The 17,420-nt window shown below is 43.1% G+C and overlaps 1 protein-coding gene across 1 annotated transcript in view; it reads left to right on the top strand.

The window, feature by feature from the left end:
* The window catches only part of LOC103194448 (tubulin alpha-1C chain-like), a 91,478-nt gene extending 74,856 nt beyond the window's left edge, over window positions 1-16,622 (top strand). Inside the window, 3 exon segments of the mRNA XM_042780560.1 lie at window positions 12,918-13,140; window positions 13,259-13,407; window positions 15,648-16,622. Of these exon segments, the coding sequence (XP_042636494.1) occupies window positions 12,918-13,140; window positions 13,259-13,407; window positions 15,648-16,622 (1,347 nt within the window).
* Window positions 16,623-17,420: the final 798 nt, after the last annotated feature.

Raw genomic sequence — 17,420 nt, 5'->3', positions numbered from 1 at the left:
TGAGAGAGAGTGGGAACTTCCCAGAACATTGTATTGTGCCACGCCCAACAGAAATAACCCAGGTGGGTGACTTTAAAATCTGGATCTCCTCCGTAGCTAATAGCAATTCCCACCTTAGAGTTTACAAAGACTTATGGGTAGAAAAGCCACACTAAGTAATTTACTACACCGCAATAACTCAATGTGTTTTTGGTAAACTGTGGAATATTTCAGCTAGAGAGTAAGATAGGTATCTTCTTTTCCTCACTTAGTAATTTTTAGACCCAGAAAGACCTGATTACATTAAGGTTAAGTTTTTAAATATCTACCAGGATGGAACAGACCATCAACTGCTCATATGCAAATTCAAGTTGAAGCTGAAGAGCTGAAGGCAATTAAAAGAAGACCATGAGAGCCAAAATATGATCTTGATTATATCCCACCTGAATTTAGAGACCATCTAAAGAATAGATTTGATTCAGTGGCTGAAAACCAAAGGAATTGTAGATGACATCAAGAACATCATCCATGAAGAAAGCAAGAGGTCATTAAAAGGAAAAAGGGCCAAAATGGATGTCAGAAGAGACTCTGAAACTTGCTCTTTTTTTTTTTTTTCTTTCTTTTTTTAAAGAGAACTTTTTTTTTACTACACTGTAATAGTTCTACATATTGCTTCAACAAGTTCATCAATAAACAATTATTATACATTTAATAGTTAAAACAAAAAACAATGGTTTAATAAACAAAAACTATTTAGAACACCTTCTATGCATAATGGACTGTGTTAAATGTGAAACTTGCACTTGAATGGCAAGTAGCTAAGCAAACAGAAGAAATGACAAGATAAAAGAGCTTGACAGAAGATTTCAAAGAGCAGCTCCAGAAGACAAAGTCAATTATTACAATGAAATGTGCAAAGACCTGGAATTAGGAAACCAAAATGGAAGAACACACTCAGTATTTCTAAAGCTGAAAAATTCAAGCCTCGAGTTGCAATATTGAAAGATTCTATGGGCAAAATATTGAACGATGCAGGAAACACCAAAAGAAGATGGAAGGAATACATAGAGTCACTGTACCAAAAAGAATTGGCCGATGTTCATCCATTTCAGGAGGTGGCATATGATCAAGAACCAATGGTACTGAAGGAAGAAGTCCAAGCTGCACTGAAGAAACTGGTGAAAAACAAGCCTCCAGGAATTGACGGATACCCATTGAGATGTTTCAACAAATGGATGCCACACTGGAGGCACTTACTCAACTATGCCAAGAAATTTGGAAGACAGCTACCTGGCCAACTGACTGGAAGATATCCATATCTGTACCCATTCCAAATATGTAAAAGCATTCAATTGTGTGGATCATAACCAATTATGGATAACATTGAGAGAATGGGAATTCTAGAACACTTAATTGTGCTCACAAGGAACCTGTACATAGACCAGGAGGCTGTTGTTCAAACAGAACAAAGCAATACGGCATGGTTTAAAATCAGGAAGGAAGTGAGTCAGGGTTGTATCCTTTCACCATACTTATTGAATCTGTCTGCTAAGCCAAATAATCTGAGAAACTGGACTATATGAAAAAGAACGTGGCATCAGTATTGGAAGAAGACTCATTAACAACCTGCAATATGCAGACAACACAACCTTACTGAAAGTGAAGATGACTTGAAGCATTTACTGATGAATATTAAACACTATAGTCTGCAGTATGGATCACACCTCAACATAAAAAAAAAAAAAAAAAAAATCCTCATAGCTAGACCAAATAAGCAGCGTCACGAAAATTGAGGAAAGATTGAAGTTGCCAAAGACTTCACATTGCTTGGTTCCACAATCAACACCAATGCAAGCAGCAATTAAGAAATCAGATGTCATATTGCACTGGCAGATCTGCTACAAAAGATCTCTTTAAAGTGAAGAGCAAAGTTGTCTCTTTGAAGACTAAGTTGCGCTTAATAGCTGTGGTATTTTTAATTGCTTCATTTGCATGTGAAAGCTGCACAATGAATAAGGAAGACTGAAGAAGAGTTGATGCTTTTGAGTTATGGTGTTGGCAAAGAACAATGAAAGTACCATAACTGCCAGAAGAACTAACAAATCTATCCCAGAAGAAACAGCCAGAATGCTCCTTGGAAGCGAGAATGGACAGACTTCATCTCACCTTCTTTGGTCATGCTGTCAGAAGGGACCATTCCCTGGAGAAGGATATCATATTTGGTAAAGTAGAGGGTCAGCGAAAAAAGGGGAAGGCCCTCAATGAGATGGACTGACATAGTGGCTGCAACAGTAGGCTCAGGTATAACAAGATTGTGAGGCTGGCACAGGACTGAGTAGTGTGTCGTTCTGTTGTACATGGGGTCGCTATGAGTTGGAGCCGACTTAATGGGCACCTATCAACAACAATAACCAGAGAGAAGATTTTTCCAAAAAGTATTTCAGCAGGGGGCAGCAAGCTTAAATATGGATCCCAGTGCTTAAAATGGTTTTAAAATTAAAGAGGATGCTTCTTCAGCTCTATTTTTGTCCGCCATCATCTCCTCCAACAACAGCTACCAATTTTATTTAGTGTTTTCCTATGTGCCAAGTACCATATAAATGCTGTGCATTATTTATCACATTTAATCCTCATAAGAGTGTATTCACATATCAGTTATGTATTATTCCATTTTACAGAAGAGATTTAGAGATTAAGAAATTTGCCCCTCAAAAGATAGCCTCTTTAACAAATGGTGCTGGCAAAATTGGATATCCATTTGTAGAAAAATGAAACAAGACCCATACCTCACCCCATACACAAAAACCAACTCAAGATGGATCAAAGACTTAAATGTAAAACCCAAAACTATGAAGCTCATCGAAGATAAAAATAGAGGCAAATCTATGGGCCCTAATTTATGGCATAAATAGACTATCAAGCATAACCCAAAATGCACAGGCAGTGGAAGAGAAGCTAGATGACTGGGATCTTTTAAAAATTATATTCTTATGCACATCAAAAGACTCCTCCAACCTAGTAGTTGAACCTGTGGGCTTGGGACCAGAGTCACAGGAGACATCAAGCTCAATTGGCATAACATACTATACAAAACATTGTTCCACATCCTACTTTGGCGAGTAGCGACTAGGATCTTAAAAGCTAGCAAGCTGCCATCTAGATGCAACAATGGGTCTTTCCTCATCCAGAGCAAAGAAAAATGAAGAAAACCAAAATTCATGGAAACAGTCCTAGCAACTGGTATACCATCCGATCTGTAGACTATACGACTATGAGACCAGAAGAACTAGATCCTTGATAGAAAGGGAGAACAATGTGGAACAAAACTCAAAATCATTTGGAGGAAAAAAAAAAGGGGGGCAGGGAGGGACCAGGTTTGCTGGTCCAATAGAGCCTGGTGGAACCACTGAGATTATGGCCCCTAACTGCCCTTCAGGTCTGGAATTGAACCCACACCTGTGGTTTCCAGCCAAACAAAAGGCAGGCATATGAGTTGAACATTTACCTCAAGTAGATACTCTCCTTGGAGAGAACAATCATGGGAGAAAGAAGGGCTGCTTATGCACAGGGAGACAGCTCAAGGGGCAGGAGTGCATGGAGGGATGGACACAGGGAAGAGGTAACTATGGGGAGGAAGTGGGAGGGGAGCTGTTGCATTGTGGTAAACTGTGGTCAATGTCAGGAGACAAAGTATATGTAAACTGCTGTATGGAAAGTGAATTTGATCTGTAAATCTTCACCCAAATCACACACACACACACAAAGACTCCTCCAAAAGGGTAAAAAGAGAACCTACAAATTAGGAAAAAATATTTGGCTATGACATATCTGACAAAGGACTTATCTCCAAAATTTATAGAAAACTTCATCACCTCAACAACAAAAAGACAATCCAATTCAAAAATGGGCAAGGGACATGAACAGACACTTCACTAAAGATGATATACTAGTGGCCAGCAAACACATGAAGAAGTGCTCACAACCATTAGCCATCAGAGAGATGCAAATCAAAACAACAATGAGCTATCATCTCACCCCAGCAATAATAGCAAAGTTCAACAGGACAGAAAATAAATGCTGGTGAGGTTGTGGAGTGATTTCAACTCTCATACCCTGCTAGGTACAACATTGTGGAAAATGATATGGTGCTTCCTTAAAAACTGAAAATAGAAATACCATTTGATCCAGCAATTTCATTACTAGGAATATATCCTAATGAGGTGATAAGACAGGACACGAACTGCCTTATGCACACCCATGTTCACCGCAGCACAATTCACTATAGCAAAGAGATGGAAACAACCTAAATGCCCATCAACAGATGAATGGATAGCCAAACTATGGTACATTCTCACAATGGAATACTATGCTACATTAAAGAATAATGAAGAATACGTGAATCATCTCACAACGTGGATGAATTTAGAGGACATTATGCTGAATGAAATAAGTCAACCACATAAGGACAAATACTGCATGAGCTCATTGTAAAAAGTCAAGGAAAGGTTTACTTAGGGAAGGAAACTCACTTTGTTGGTTACTGAGGATGGGAGGGAAGGAAAGGGAAAACTTCAGACTAGTTGGGGTTCACATGTTGATTTGAGTGAGGGGAGAGACGGTATGGAAAGAGTCTGTGACCAGCATGATGACAATGGGGAAAGGAAGGACACTGAAACATGCACATAAGATGTAGACAATAGGGGTAAATACTATTACATGTACAATACTGCATTACCACTAACATCAAACACCAGGCTACAGATAAATGCATAGACAATCAAGAAGATCAGGTGGGGGTCGGCAAACAGGAATATACCCTAGACCAAGGATAGATTTGGCTGAAGATAATCTTACATATGCACTTGTGCTATAAAATTAGCCTCACACATTACAGAAGCAATGGAAGACAGAGTTGGAGTAACCTGTCAGAGACAACCAAACACCTTGGGAGAGAGAATCACTGGACCTGCTGACTCAGGACCATAGTCTTGGGAGACACCAAGTTCAATTGGCACAACATAGTACATACAAATCTTGTTCCACAACCTACTTTGGTGAGTAGTGACCGGGGTATTAAAAGCTTCTGACTATTGGTCTCCTCTCATCTGAAGCAAAGAAGAGTGAAGAAAATCAAAGGCATCTGGAAACAATTAGTCCCAGGATATGATGGACCCCCTAGACCAGAAGAACTAGATGGTGCCCAGCTACCAATGCCAACCACTCGGAAAGGTATCAAAACTGGAGATCCTGGATAGAGAGGAAAAATGTAGAACAAAATTTAAAAACACAGAAATGACCAGAATTACTGATCAGATAGAGTTCTCTGATAGAACCCCCAAGGCTATGGCACTGGCTTACCCTTAGGCCTAGAATTGGACTCACTCCCATGGATTGGCTCTCAGCCCCACTGTAGAAAGACCTACCTGCAGAACACCTACCCCAGGGCGATACACCCCTTAGAGCAATTGGCCATGGGGCACCAGAGGGGCAACATTCACATAAAGGGAAAGCTGGATAGACAAGCGTGCATAGTTAAGAAGGGAACAGGGAGGGTAGTCACAGGGATGGGAGGCAAAGAGAGTTTATTATGATATGCGATGGTAATCAGGGCATGAAATCAAATGTACATGAACTGTTGAATGTAAAACAAATTTTGCTCTGTAAATTTTCACCCAAAGCACACACACAAAAAAAATTGTCCCCCCAAAAAAAGAAATGTACCCCAAGGACCCACAGCTAGAAAACAAAAAAGGCAGAATCCAAACTAAGCTCAATAGAATTGCAAAGCCCTTAAACATCTCATGGTTATCCCTGGGCTGTCTGCTTGAACATGAGGTAGCAGGTAAGAGGAAGAAAAAGACATTTTATTAATGAATCATATTCAGATATAATCTAAAAATAAAATTTTTAATTTTTTTTTAATAGCCACACTGGACTGTTACCATAGACAGCAGTGTCCTCCATGTAGCTAGGGCCATTGATCCATTTTCAGTACCCATCTTACTTGACCTGCCAGCAGCATATGATACTACTGATCAATCCTTCTTGACTTGGTTTGCAGATCCATACTCTTGGTTTTCCTCTTGACTCACTGGCTGGTCCTTCTCAGGGTCCTTTTGCTGGATTTGCTTCTTCTCCAGGGGCTCTGTCCTTGATCTTCTTTTCTTCTGTATCTACACTCACACCCTTGTGATCTCACCTTGTGGCATAACTTTCAGATGGTATTTAAATATATATTTCTAGCCCAGATTTCTTGCCTGTGAAATCCAGACATGTATTTTCAACTTTGCACTAAACATCTCCACCTCCACATGGAAGCTGACATCTCGACTTAACCATCCCCTAATATCCCACCTCCAAACCTGCCCCATTTGCAGACTTTCTGCATCTACTGATGGCAAATTTATGTTCACTCAAGCTTAACATATTTAATCCTTGACTTCTCTTTCCCTCACAACCCACATGTAAGCTTTTAGGAAATCATTTTGGTCCTATCTTTACATTGTAACCAATGCCAACTACTTTTCTCTACCTCTTCTGCTACCACTGTGGCCTGAGCCTTAGTCATCTCTCCAATGGATTGCTGCAACCATCATCATCTTAAGATGTCTCTCTGCTTCTACCTTTGCTCTCCAGTTGTTGTTAGTGCTGTCAAGTTGTCTCCGACTCATAGTGACCTTATATACAACAGAACAAAACACTGCCCAGTCCTGTGCCAGCCTCACGATCCCTACTATACCTGAGCCCATGGCTGCGGCCAGCCCAGCGTGTCAATCCATCTTCTTGAGGGCCGCTTTTGTTGACCCACCACTTTACCAAGCATGACATCTTTCTCCAGAGAATGGTCCCTTCTGACAACATGACCAAAGTGGTGAGATGAAGTCTGACCATTCTTGCCTCCAAGGAACATTCCAGCTGCACTTCCTCCAGGACAGATTTGTTAGTTCTTAAAGCAGTCCACGGTACTTTCAGCATTCTTTGCCAACACCACAACTCAAAACATCAACTTTTCTTTGGTCATGCTCTCCAGTATGATCTTTTAAAAAAAGTGAATCAAATCATGTCACTTTCCAGTTCCAAATCCCACAGTGCAGAGCCATGTTAGAGTAAAAGTTGCAAGACTCACAGTGGTTTCTTCTTGTTGTTGTTGTTAGGTGCCGCCGACTCAGCTCCAACTCATAGCAACCCTACATACAACAGAATGAAATACTGCCTGGTCCTGTGCCAGCCTCACAAGCCTAGGAACTAAGAGAGCTGGCTCCCCATTTCCTTTCTGACCTATATCCTACAATTCATCCTTTCCAGCCACTCTGCCTTCCTTGCTTTCTTTCTAGAAACACTGAAGGCTCACTCGTCTGAGGGCCTTTGCTCCCAGGTAGCAGCTTAGCTAACCTCTCTTGACCTTCAAATCTTTGTTAAAATCTCACATTTTAATTGAGGGAGCTCTGGTGGCTTAGTGCCTAAGGCATTTGACCGCTAACTAGAACACTGGTGGTTCAAACCCACCAGCCACTCCTGGAAAGGAAGACTGGGCAATCTACTTCTGTAGTAATACCACCACAGAAACCCAAGAAGCGGTCACTATGAGTCAGATCCGAATCCACGACAGTGAGTTTAGTCCGACCCGCTTCCCTAGCACTCCAATTTCTTTTTGCTCTATATTTTCCCACAGCATTCTTTATCTTCTAACAAATTATGTAATTTACTTACTATGTTCATTGTCTTTCTTCCTCCCTCAAGAATGTAAGCTCCTTAAGTCAGTTTTGTTCACATATGCTCTCCAAGCACCAAGAAACTGTGCTGCCAAGAACCTTGTGGAATGAATTTTAAAAATAGTAAAATTGAGGAGCTCTGGTGGCTAGTGCCTAAGGCTTTTGACTGCTAACCAGAAGCAAACTCACCAGCCACTCCTAGGAAGGAAGATTGGGCAATCTACTTCCATAGAGATACCGCCTCAGAAACCCAAGGAAGGGTAGCTATAAATAATAAAAATTGAAAAGCTCTACTAACAGATGAAAACAGTAAGTTATTCCAGAATATCCTGGCATACAATAGATGCTCAATGAGCATTTCTAATTGAAAAAGAATCTCGGCACATATTTCCACAGAATCCATTTTGTGTGTATGGACTGGAGTTGATCTTGAATTCTGCCTATTCTGTATCCAAAACCCAGTTTTGCTTTCATTTTGCCTTTTCCTGCTAAGAGAAAAAACGCTTGTAACTTCTGTTATGTTTAACAGTTAGTTTTGTACTCTGAACACTTCCATAAACTATTGTCTAGAGATGGTTAAGCAATTTGATTAAGAGCTAAGATAACATAATGAAGTTGAAGAGAAAGAAAAACAACTGAAATAAAGGAAACTTCTGAGAAATAAACCTTTGGTAGGATGGTCACTGCATTTCCCTCGTCTGTAAAATGAAGATAACTCAACAGGGTATGTGGTATGATGATACGCGATAATGTCGTGTTAAAAAGCCAACTACCCTGCATACAGAAAGAAAAAAAAAAAAAAAAAAACTCACTGCCACCGAGTCGTTCAGGACTCATGGCGACCTCTCCTTCGGTTTCCGAGGCGGTTATCTCTACGGAAGTAGATCGCCCAATCTGCCTTCCCAAGAGTGGCTGGTGGGTTTGAACCACCAGCCTTCTGGTTAGCAGTTAAATGCCTTAGGTACTACGCCACCAGACCTCACTACACTGAATAGTAAACAATAAATAAACGTGAGCTGTTATTATAATGCACTGGGGGGCGGGGAAAACTGGGTTTGCACCTAGCGGGAGGAGATGTGAACGAATTATCAGGAACTGCGTTCATTCAAAGAGACTGGAAAACGAATAAAGAAAAGCAACCAACAAGGTTGAAATAAGAGATTCAAAACTCCTTCGTGAGTAATTAAGACCTAGAATAGGGAACAAGGCTCTCTCTACTGGAAATCTCTCAGTTGCGGGGGTGGGAGGCCAAGGCCCTCAGTCCCTGCTAGGGGTGCCGGGAGGCGCCAGACTCGCGGAAAAGGAACCGGCCGCTCCATGGCGGGAGGGTGCGGCTCTGAGGCCGTGCAGTGAGGGCGGGTGACGCGCAGGCCAGGCCTTTTAGGGAGTTGTACGGAGGTGACTGGCTGGAAGCTACGCAGACCGCCCCTCTGAGGGTCTGGGGCCAGCTGGGACTGGCCGGGCGGTGGAAGGGGCTTCCCTCCAGGGCTCCAGCCGCCGCAGGGTTTACCTGACGCTCTACAACTTTTTGGCTTTGCCCATCTGACGTTCCATGCACCCACTGAGGACAGTGTAGACGCCCCTTCCTCTTCCTTCCACAAGCCGACTCCATCCTCTTCCTTTCTCCACGCCCCTTCCTAGATCCTCTGACTCCTTCCAAAAGAGTAGTTTGGTTTGAACTTTTGAACCCACCAATCAGCGCCGCGCACCCTCCCCACCCGGCCCGCGGTCCTGTGCCCGCCCTCCCTACACGTGGCCTGGAGAGGGTATATAGGGCCCCGCGGGGCCGCGCTCTCTCACTACTTCTCCCCCGGACTCCTAGGTAGTCTGTTAGCGGGAGGTTCCTGTCGCCGTCCTCTCGTCTTCTCTATCCCCGCGGAGCCCTTACAAGTCCCATCATGGTGAGTGGGGACTCCAGGAATGCGCTGGTCCGAACGTCGCCCCGGGCGCGTGGTGGGGACGGACCTCGCGGTCCCAAGGGCGGCGGGATCAGTAGAGCCCCCGGCTGCACGTGGGACCGCGCCCGGACTGCACCCGGCGCCTGTGGCCAAACGCGCGTCTGGTGGCGGGACTGGGGGTGCGGAGATGTCCTATTTATCCTCCAGTGTTTCCGGCTCGAAGGCGCGATCCAGACTCTGTCCTCGGTGGAAGTGGAAAGCCCCCTTGATCCCAAGGCCCGCCACCGTCCAAAAAAGGACGGGAAGCCTTTACGTTTGGCCCCCCTAGGATCTGAAGAAACTAAAAAATCGACCCCCGCCCAGCTTCCTCAAATGACCTCACCTTCCCACTGCCGTAAACACCGGGATACCGGAAAGTGAATGGGCAGGTTGTCTCCAGCACTTCCCGCACTGAAGGTGCGAACACTCCCCAGCGCCACCTCTCCAGCGCCCCGTGACTCGCCGCTGAGTCACCTGTGGCCGGTTCGCGGCAGAGCTATCAATTACACCCTTCCACCTGAAAGAGGGAGGTGGGCCCCTCCTTTGAAGGGAATAATTAACTATCACATGTCTAATCCTACATTTCTGGTTTTTAATTTGTGGGGGGCGGGGCAGTGTTTGTAGCTAAAACTTTCTACTTAAGGGAGGTTTTTAAAACGAATCCATAAAAGGTGTTCTTATGAAAGCCCAGAATAAACTGGTACTGATAATGTATTTTTATTTTGCTTTTCAAGACATAGGAAGTTGTACACCACTGGTGTTTTCTATATAGCTTCCAAAAGTATTGAAAACGGCCATCCTCATATCCAGGCACAGGCTGACTACTGTAACGACTTGCCTTAGTACCTTTCAACAAGCAAGACAAAAAAAGATAACTAGTAAAAGCATGATTGAGAAAGCAGTGGGTATTGTACTGAAGGGCAGAAGAACAGCAGCCGCAGACCTATGTAGTCAGTGGCTGCTTACCCACTTAAAACTATACTAAAATGGATCCATCCCTGTGTCCTGTTTCTTCCAAGTGCCTAGGGGAAATGGGGGCAAACGGTGGCCACTGACTTTATCTGCTAAGCTTCTAGAAAGTAGCTTAGACTGGTGAGCAATGAAAGAAAGTTTTGGACTCAAGGTTTCAGCCGAAGAACAGCTTCTTTAGGATGAGAGGATCTGCTCAGGTACTTTTATTCTGCGGGCCTGAGGCCCCTTGTGGGTGGAGCTCTGGTTATTTTCAGCTTTCTGTGGCTGGAATTTCCAAAGTCCAGTTAAAGGTAAATATGATGCAATGGTAAAGAATCATGGGCTCATTGTAACAAATAGCTCATTCTCCCACAGCCCTAGAGCTGGATGAGTAGGCACAGGTAATACTGAGCTTGTAATTGCTGACGTGGAGACCATGGTTGTTTTATGAAGAGTGTAGGTGGGAAGGAGTGAGATCATAAGTCAAAGGTGAGTGTTTCAGGGGTTGTATTATCTTGGGTTATGAAACTAGGCCCTTTGACAACTTAGCTGGTGTTGAGTTTTCTTTCGTTTCTCACAGCTTTTAAAAACTTGAAACCTCTATTATTCAGGGGAAAATGTAATGGGAGATTTTTGGTGTGAATAATTTGAAAGTCCTCTGCCAGTCTAAAAAGTAGCTAATCTGGTTGATGAAATATAAACATTCTTTTTTGTTTTTCTGTGAAGTCTTTTGATACAGATTCTGTGCTCATTATTTTTGCTAAGTAGGAATGATTTTGGTAACTTCCAAATGACCATTCTTAGCAAGTAAAAGGAAAATAAACATTTCTCTAATATCTTCAGAATCTTGAAACCATAAGCTTTTCTTCACAGTGCCTTTTTTCTTACGTTTTGCTAGGGAGTAGCTGATTTCTTAATGTCACTAGTCTTGATGACACTTCATTAACATGTGTCAATGATTTGTTGATGATGAAGGAAAAATGTTCTTCCTAAAGATTAAATTCTTCCGCAGGCTGCATCTGACCACAACTTTCAAAATTTAACTGCTGCTTATCTAGCACTTTCTCCCTGAGTCATGTGGCTGTAGTTTGCTGGTTTAAGCTGATTTCAGAGGAAAGAGGGAGAAGCTCTTGTCTTTTAAAAAAGAATAGGATTAAAGAGGGACCAGAGTGAGCCCACTACTTACACAATCACACAGAGAATGAATCAGAGCTGCAAGGGGAATTTTCATGTGTTTAAGGAATCAGCAGGCATATTTCCCAAGAGCTAGAGAAAATGTATCACTATAGAGCAGTTTGTGTCATTCTGAAATGGTGGAAGCCTGACCTTGAATATCTAATATGACTACTAAGAAAGGGTGTTGGCCTTGCCTAGGGTGGAACCAAGAAGTGGATTTGGCTTTTTGTATCTGATTTTCTGAAAGTAGCTTGAGTAATTAAGGTGTTCTTTGTCTTTTTAAAATAGCAACTACCATAAGGGCTACACTGGCCCCATACCTGGGGGCATGATGCAGTCATGCATATTTATCGATTGGATTGATCATGACTATTCATTAAGGCTCCCATCATGCATATTTATTGAGGCCTCATATATTGGTGAGAACATCCATGCACTGGATAGGATTTGCCAAGTCCCTGGTAACAATAGAAGCCTCCTTCTGGGATCTCTCCCAAGACCCTTGCCTGATGCGTTTCTTCACATATATCCTTTCTGGATATAGTAAATGGGTATAGTAACAGTTTCTATGAATTTCTTGAGCCATTCCAGAGAATTAACAAACCTTCAGGGCTGGCAGTGCACAGTGGATTTGTGTAGACCAAGCTCTGACTGGCTGAATGATAAGGAAAGGCTACATGGGCAATCGATGAAGGAGAGTTATTGTAGTGGGGCTGGCCCATGATCACCTGGCTCAGAATAGCCAGGCATGAGGTCTGAACAAACTGAGTGGTTAGGGTCAGAGAGAGAGGAAATACCACAGAACTGATTGACAACCAGGTACGAGATGTGAGAAGGAGAGCCCTGGATCCATTCCTAGCTGGGAATCAGATTTATGCTGATCCTTCCCTCACAGTTAGGGATAAACGTGGGGTTTGCCTACCTTGGCTCTTTAGCAACAGTGTTGGTGGCATCACACCTAGTAGCTAATTATCTTTGGTGTTCCAAAGCATTTTCCCAGAACTAGGTCTTCAAAGATTGGTGCTTGTGAAATAGTCCCTGGGTAATAGTGGCCTCCAGAAAGGTGGTCATTTATCCTGAAGATTAAGTGGTTACTTAGTTGTGAATCATTCCTAAGTGTCCCAACTGATATGTCATATTCTGACTTCCTGTCTTCCCACAGCGTGAGTGCATCTCTATCCATGTCGGCCAGGCTGGTGTCCAGATTGGCAATGCCTGCTGGGAGCTTTACTGTTTGGAACATGGCATCCAGCCTGATGGCCAAATGCCAAGTGACAAGACCATTGGGGTAGCAGATGACTCCTTCAATACCTTCTTCAGTGAGACGGGCGCTGGCAAGCATGTTCCCAGGGCAGTGTTTGTAGACCTGGAACCCACAGTCATTGGTGAGTTGAACTCAGTAGCCCAAGTGAAATCCTGGAGGCCCCCAGTGGTCCCTTCTAGGGATAAACAGGCTTGTGCAGGTTGTTAGTGATGGGTGGCTATTTTGTTTTCCTTTTGCAGATGAAGTTCGGACTGGCACCTACCGCCAACTCTTCCACCCTGAGCAGCTCATCACAGGCAAGGAAGATGCTGCCAACAACTATGCCCGGGGGCACTATACCATTGGCAAGGAGATCATTGACCTTGTCTTGGACAGAATTCGCAAGCTGGTAAATACAATATCTTATTTAATGGGGAAGGAGAGATTTCACTTACAATTTTTAAGAGAGACCAAACTAGGAATCATTCTTTGCATACTAAAGTGAGACTTAGAATGATCACTAATAACTGGACTTCTAAACCACATGGTCCTTGGTTATGAGACAATGACTTGGCCCAGGGTAAGTGTTGTTTTGCCTGTTCCTGTGTGTCTTTCAAAGCAGATTTGGGCCATGGTACTCACTCAGTGAGGGCAGGTTCCCTGTCATCAAGGTGAGAACCAGAGAGACTGCATAGCCTATGACATTTAAGGCCATTACACGTCCTTGTTCGTGTTAACGAGGCAGCTTTCTTGCTTCAAGCTGAGGCATCCCTTTTTAGGTCATCTTAGTCACACTGAGTAAGTAGGTAGCTGGTTGCTACATGTAACTAATTGATAGAATTCATTTTTTAGAAAAATCCAGGCTCTTGCCTTATGTTAGTACAGAAAGTTCAGAGCAGAAGTCAGTAACACTGACTGGAAACGCTCAAGAAAGTAGAGCAAGTATTGCAACTCTGAAGATACTGAGGTATAATCACAAGAAAAATGAACAGTGCCCTTGCTTTTTTACCAGAGCTCAAGGGCAGTGTGGCCTGACCCTGCAGCAGGAAAGTCTCTGGCAACTTTACTCATTTTAGTCAAGTTGGAAGTGTTCTGTTTGGACCATTTTAATTTAATTAAGAGCCCAGCAATCAGGTGACCCTTTGCTCTTCTTAGGTGTGTGGGTAGCTTGTAAGTGATTACTCAGGCATTCGAATGCCTGAGTAGAGTCACTCTTCATCAAAATCACATTATACTAAGACTGGCCACAACTGGTCTGTTCTAAAAAGAATGATATTGCATCATTCCTGGTTCATGCTTTTTTCAGATGTTTATCGTCTTCCCAGCAAAACTGGATTAATGGTTCCTATGTTTGCAAATCAAAGTGCAGCTACAAGCACTGACTTGGAAATCAGGACCTGCCTTTAGGACGAATAAACCTAGTGAAAGCCTTTGGGGGTTCTGGAGTGAAGGTCATTAACTACCAAAAACATTTGTTTGTCCTTGGCATTATTGCAGTGTCTATAAGAAGCTAATAGATGTAATGAGTAAGCTAGGGTTGCCTTGTACATTGATCTCAAGCTGTTATTTCAGAGTGTGGACCCACAAAATATGGGAGGTGAGCCATCAATAGAAAATGTGCTTGAATCTCTGGGTACCTTTTGAGAAGTAGGTGCTGTCAACAAAATACCTTGTCTTGAAGGTCAAGATCATTCTTAAAGTAGTAGATTGGCAGGTGGAATTGCCAATTTAAGTGGTGGAAAGCTGTAGCAATATGAGTTCTCATAGAATTATGGTAGTAAATTACCTTTCCCAGAATGAGTAATTTTCCAGATAACTATAACCATACCTACTCACTTATCGACAATCTCGTTTTTCAATGTTTCACATTTACAACAATAGTAAAAAAAAAAAAAAAAAAACATTCCAACGATTTTGCACAATAACAGTGTGTGTGTCTGATGGTAACAGATGCCAAGATATGATCTGGAGTAATGCTGTGTAGCTAGGTGTCAATGTGGCTGGGCTGTGAGTCTCAATGGTTTGAGAGTTTTGTGATTTGGCATTTATGGAATGATGTCATCATCCTCCATTTTTGGATAATTTTCCTGTAACAACCTGGTCTTTGGAACATAACCATGTCTATATGTGAGGAGGGTATGTAGCGCCATATACTAAGAACTTACTATGTCAAGCACTATTCCATGGCCTCATTTAATTCTCAGTAACCTTAGGTACATTACTGTCATCCTCATATAATAAATAGAAAACTGAGATGGAAATCAGGGGTTTGGCTAAGGTCACACGGTAGGAACTGGGAGAGCTGGATCCAGATGTAGTCTGACTCCAGTGCCAAGGCATTGGAACTTAGTTCTCCAGCTCAGAAAGCATTTGCCAAATCTTTGTGAGGCGTCCATTGTACCAGGCTAGTGGTTCTGGGCCTGCCCTTGGTAGCTCTCCAACTGATAAAATAGCCCTTTTGGCAGAATTTTTCCCCAAAAAAGTTTTGACTCTGAAAAGTTTCTCTGAATCACTTAATATGTAGAAGTTCTTTATGCTACTTTCATACCAAATCTTAGAAGATTTAAAAAGACATGGGTTCAAAGAAGTTGTTGCACCTTTCATCAGATGTCTCTTAACACTAAAATTAAAGCATTTTTTCTTTTGCAGGCTGACCAGTGCACAGGTCTTCAGGGCTTCTTGGTTTTCCACAGCTTTGGTGGAGGAACCGGTTCTGGGTTTACCTCTTTGCTGATGGAACGCCTCTCTGTAGATTATGGCAAGAAGTCCAAGCTGGAGTTCTCCATTTACCCCGCCCCCCAGGTTTCCACAGCTGTAGTTGAGCCCTACAACTCCATCCTCACCACCCACACCACCCTGGAGCACTCAGATTGTGCCTTCATGGTAGACAATGAGGCCATCTATGACATCTGTCGCAGAAACCTTGATATTGAGCGCCCGACCTACACCAACCTTAATCGCCTTATTAGCCAGATTGTGTCCTCCATCACTGCTTCCCTCAGATTTGATGGTGCCCTGAATGTCGATCTGACAGAATTCCAGACCAACTTGGTGCCCTATCCTCGTATCCACTTCCCTCTGGCCACATATGCTCCTGTCATCTCTGCTGAGAAAGCTTACCATGAACAGCTTTCTGTAGCAGAGATTACCAATGCTTGCTTTGAGCCAGCTAACCAGATGGTGAAATGTGACCCTCGCCATGGTAAATACATGGCTTGCTGCCTGTTGTACCGTGGTGATGTGGTTCCCAAAGATGTCAATGCTGCCATTGCCACTATCAAGACCAAGCGTACCATCCAGTTTGTGGATTGGTGTCCCACTGGCTTTAAGGTTGGCATTAATTACCAGCCTCCTACTGTGGTACCTGGTGGAGACCTGGCCAAGGTTCAGCGAGCTGTGTGCATGCTGAGCAACACCACAGCTGTTGCTGAGGCCTGGGCTCGCCTGGACCACAAGTTTGACCTGATGTATGCCAAGCGTGCCTTTGTTCACTGGTACGTGGGTGAGGGGATGGAGGAAGGAGAGTTTTCTGAGGCCCGTGAGGACATGGCTGCCCTTGAGAAGGATTATGAGGAGGTTGGAGCAGATAGTGCTGAAGGAGAGGATGAGGGTGAAGAGTATTAATCTGTCTGCTGCAATTGTACACTCCGTTGTTTTGGGACTCTTATTTCTGTTGTCCTGTAAAACTGTCCTGTGGCCCTTTAATGTCAATAAAAGTGATGTTTCATTTTTAAATGGCAAACTGGCTTCTCTGTCATACTAAATATTTGACCTGCTTATTCAAGACCAGTTGAGCCTGGTAGAGGACCTGACCAGGTGCCTACTGTGTGCCATGTACTGTGCCAAGGGGCTTTTGTTTTTTTTATTTATACCTGAGAAGATGAATGGTGGTGATAAAAATCATTTTATAATGAAGGACACTAGCTCAGATCAGTTAGGTCCAGTGCTTCTCAAATGATATGAATTACCTGTGATATTAAAGTGCAGGTTCTGTGGGTCTGTGGTGCAGCTTCAGTTACTGCATTTTAATAGTCTCCAGATGTCTTTGGTCTGCTATTCCCACACGTGGAGTAGTAATAAGGGAGTATCAAAAAGAAGAAAAAAAGCCAAACGCACTGCCATCAAGTCGATTAAGACTCAGTGACCCTATAGGACAGAGTAGAAACTGCTAATCTTTCTCCCTGGAGAGGCTGGTGGGTTTGAAGCACCAACCTTCTGGTTAGTAGTTGAATGCTTTAACCAATGTGCCACTAGAGCTCCTTCAAGGGGTTAGGTAACAGCTAGTAAATAATGGAGCCAAAATTCAAATCAGCCATACCACTGGAACTATTGCTGTTGGTCTTTAATAAAATATTAGTCATATGGCAAGAGCTTGGAATCATGCTGATTTGCTCTATATTTAGGCAAACCTGTTGTTATGTG

The sequence above is a fragment of the Orycteropus afer genome, unplaced genomic scaffold (assembly GCF_000298275.1).
Source record: "Orycteropus afer afer isolate SDZICR_OR568_19922 unplaced genomic scaffold, OryAfe1.0 scaffold00045, whole genome shotgun sequence".
NCBI classification, from domain to species: domain Eukaryota; kingdom Metazoa; phylum Chordata; class Mammalia; order Tubulidentata; family Orycteropodidae; genus Orycteropus; species Orycteropus afer.
This window is presented reverse-complemented; position numbering and strand designations above follow the sequence as displayed.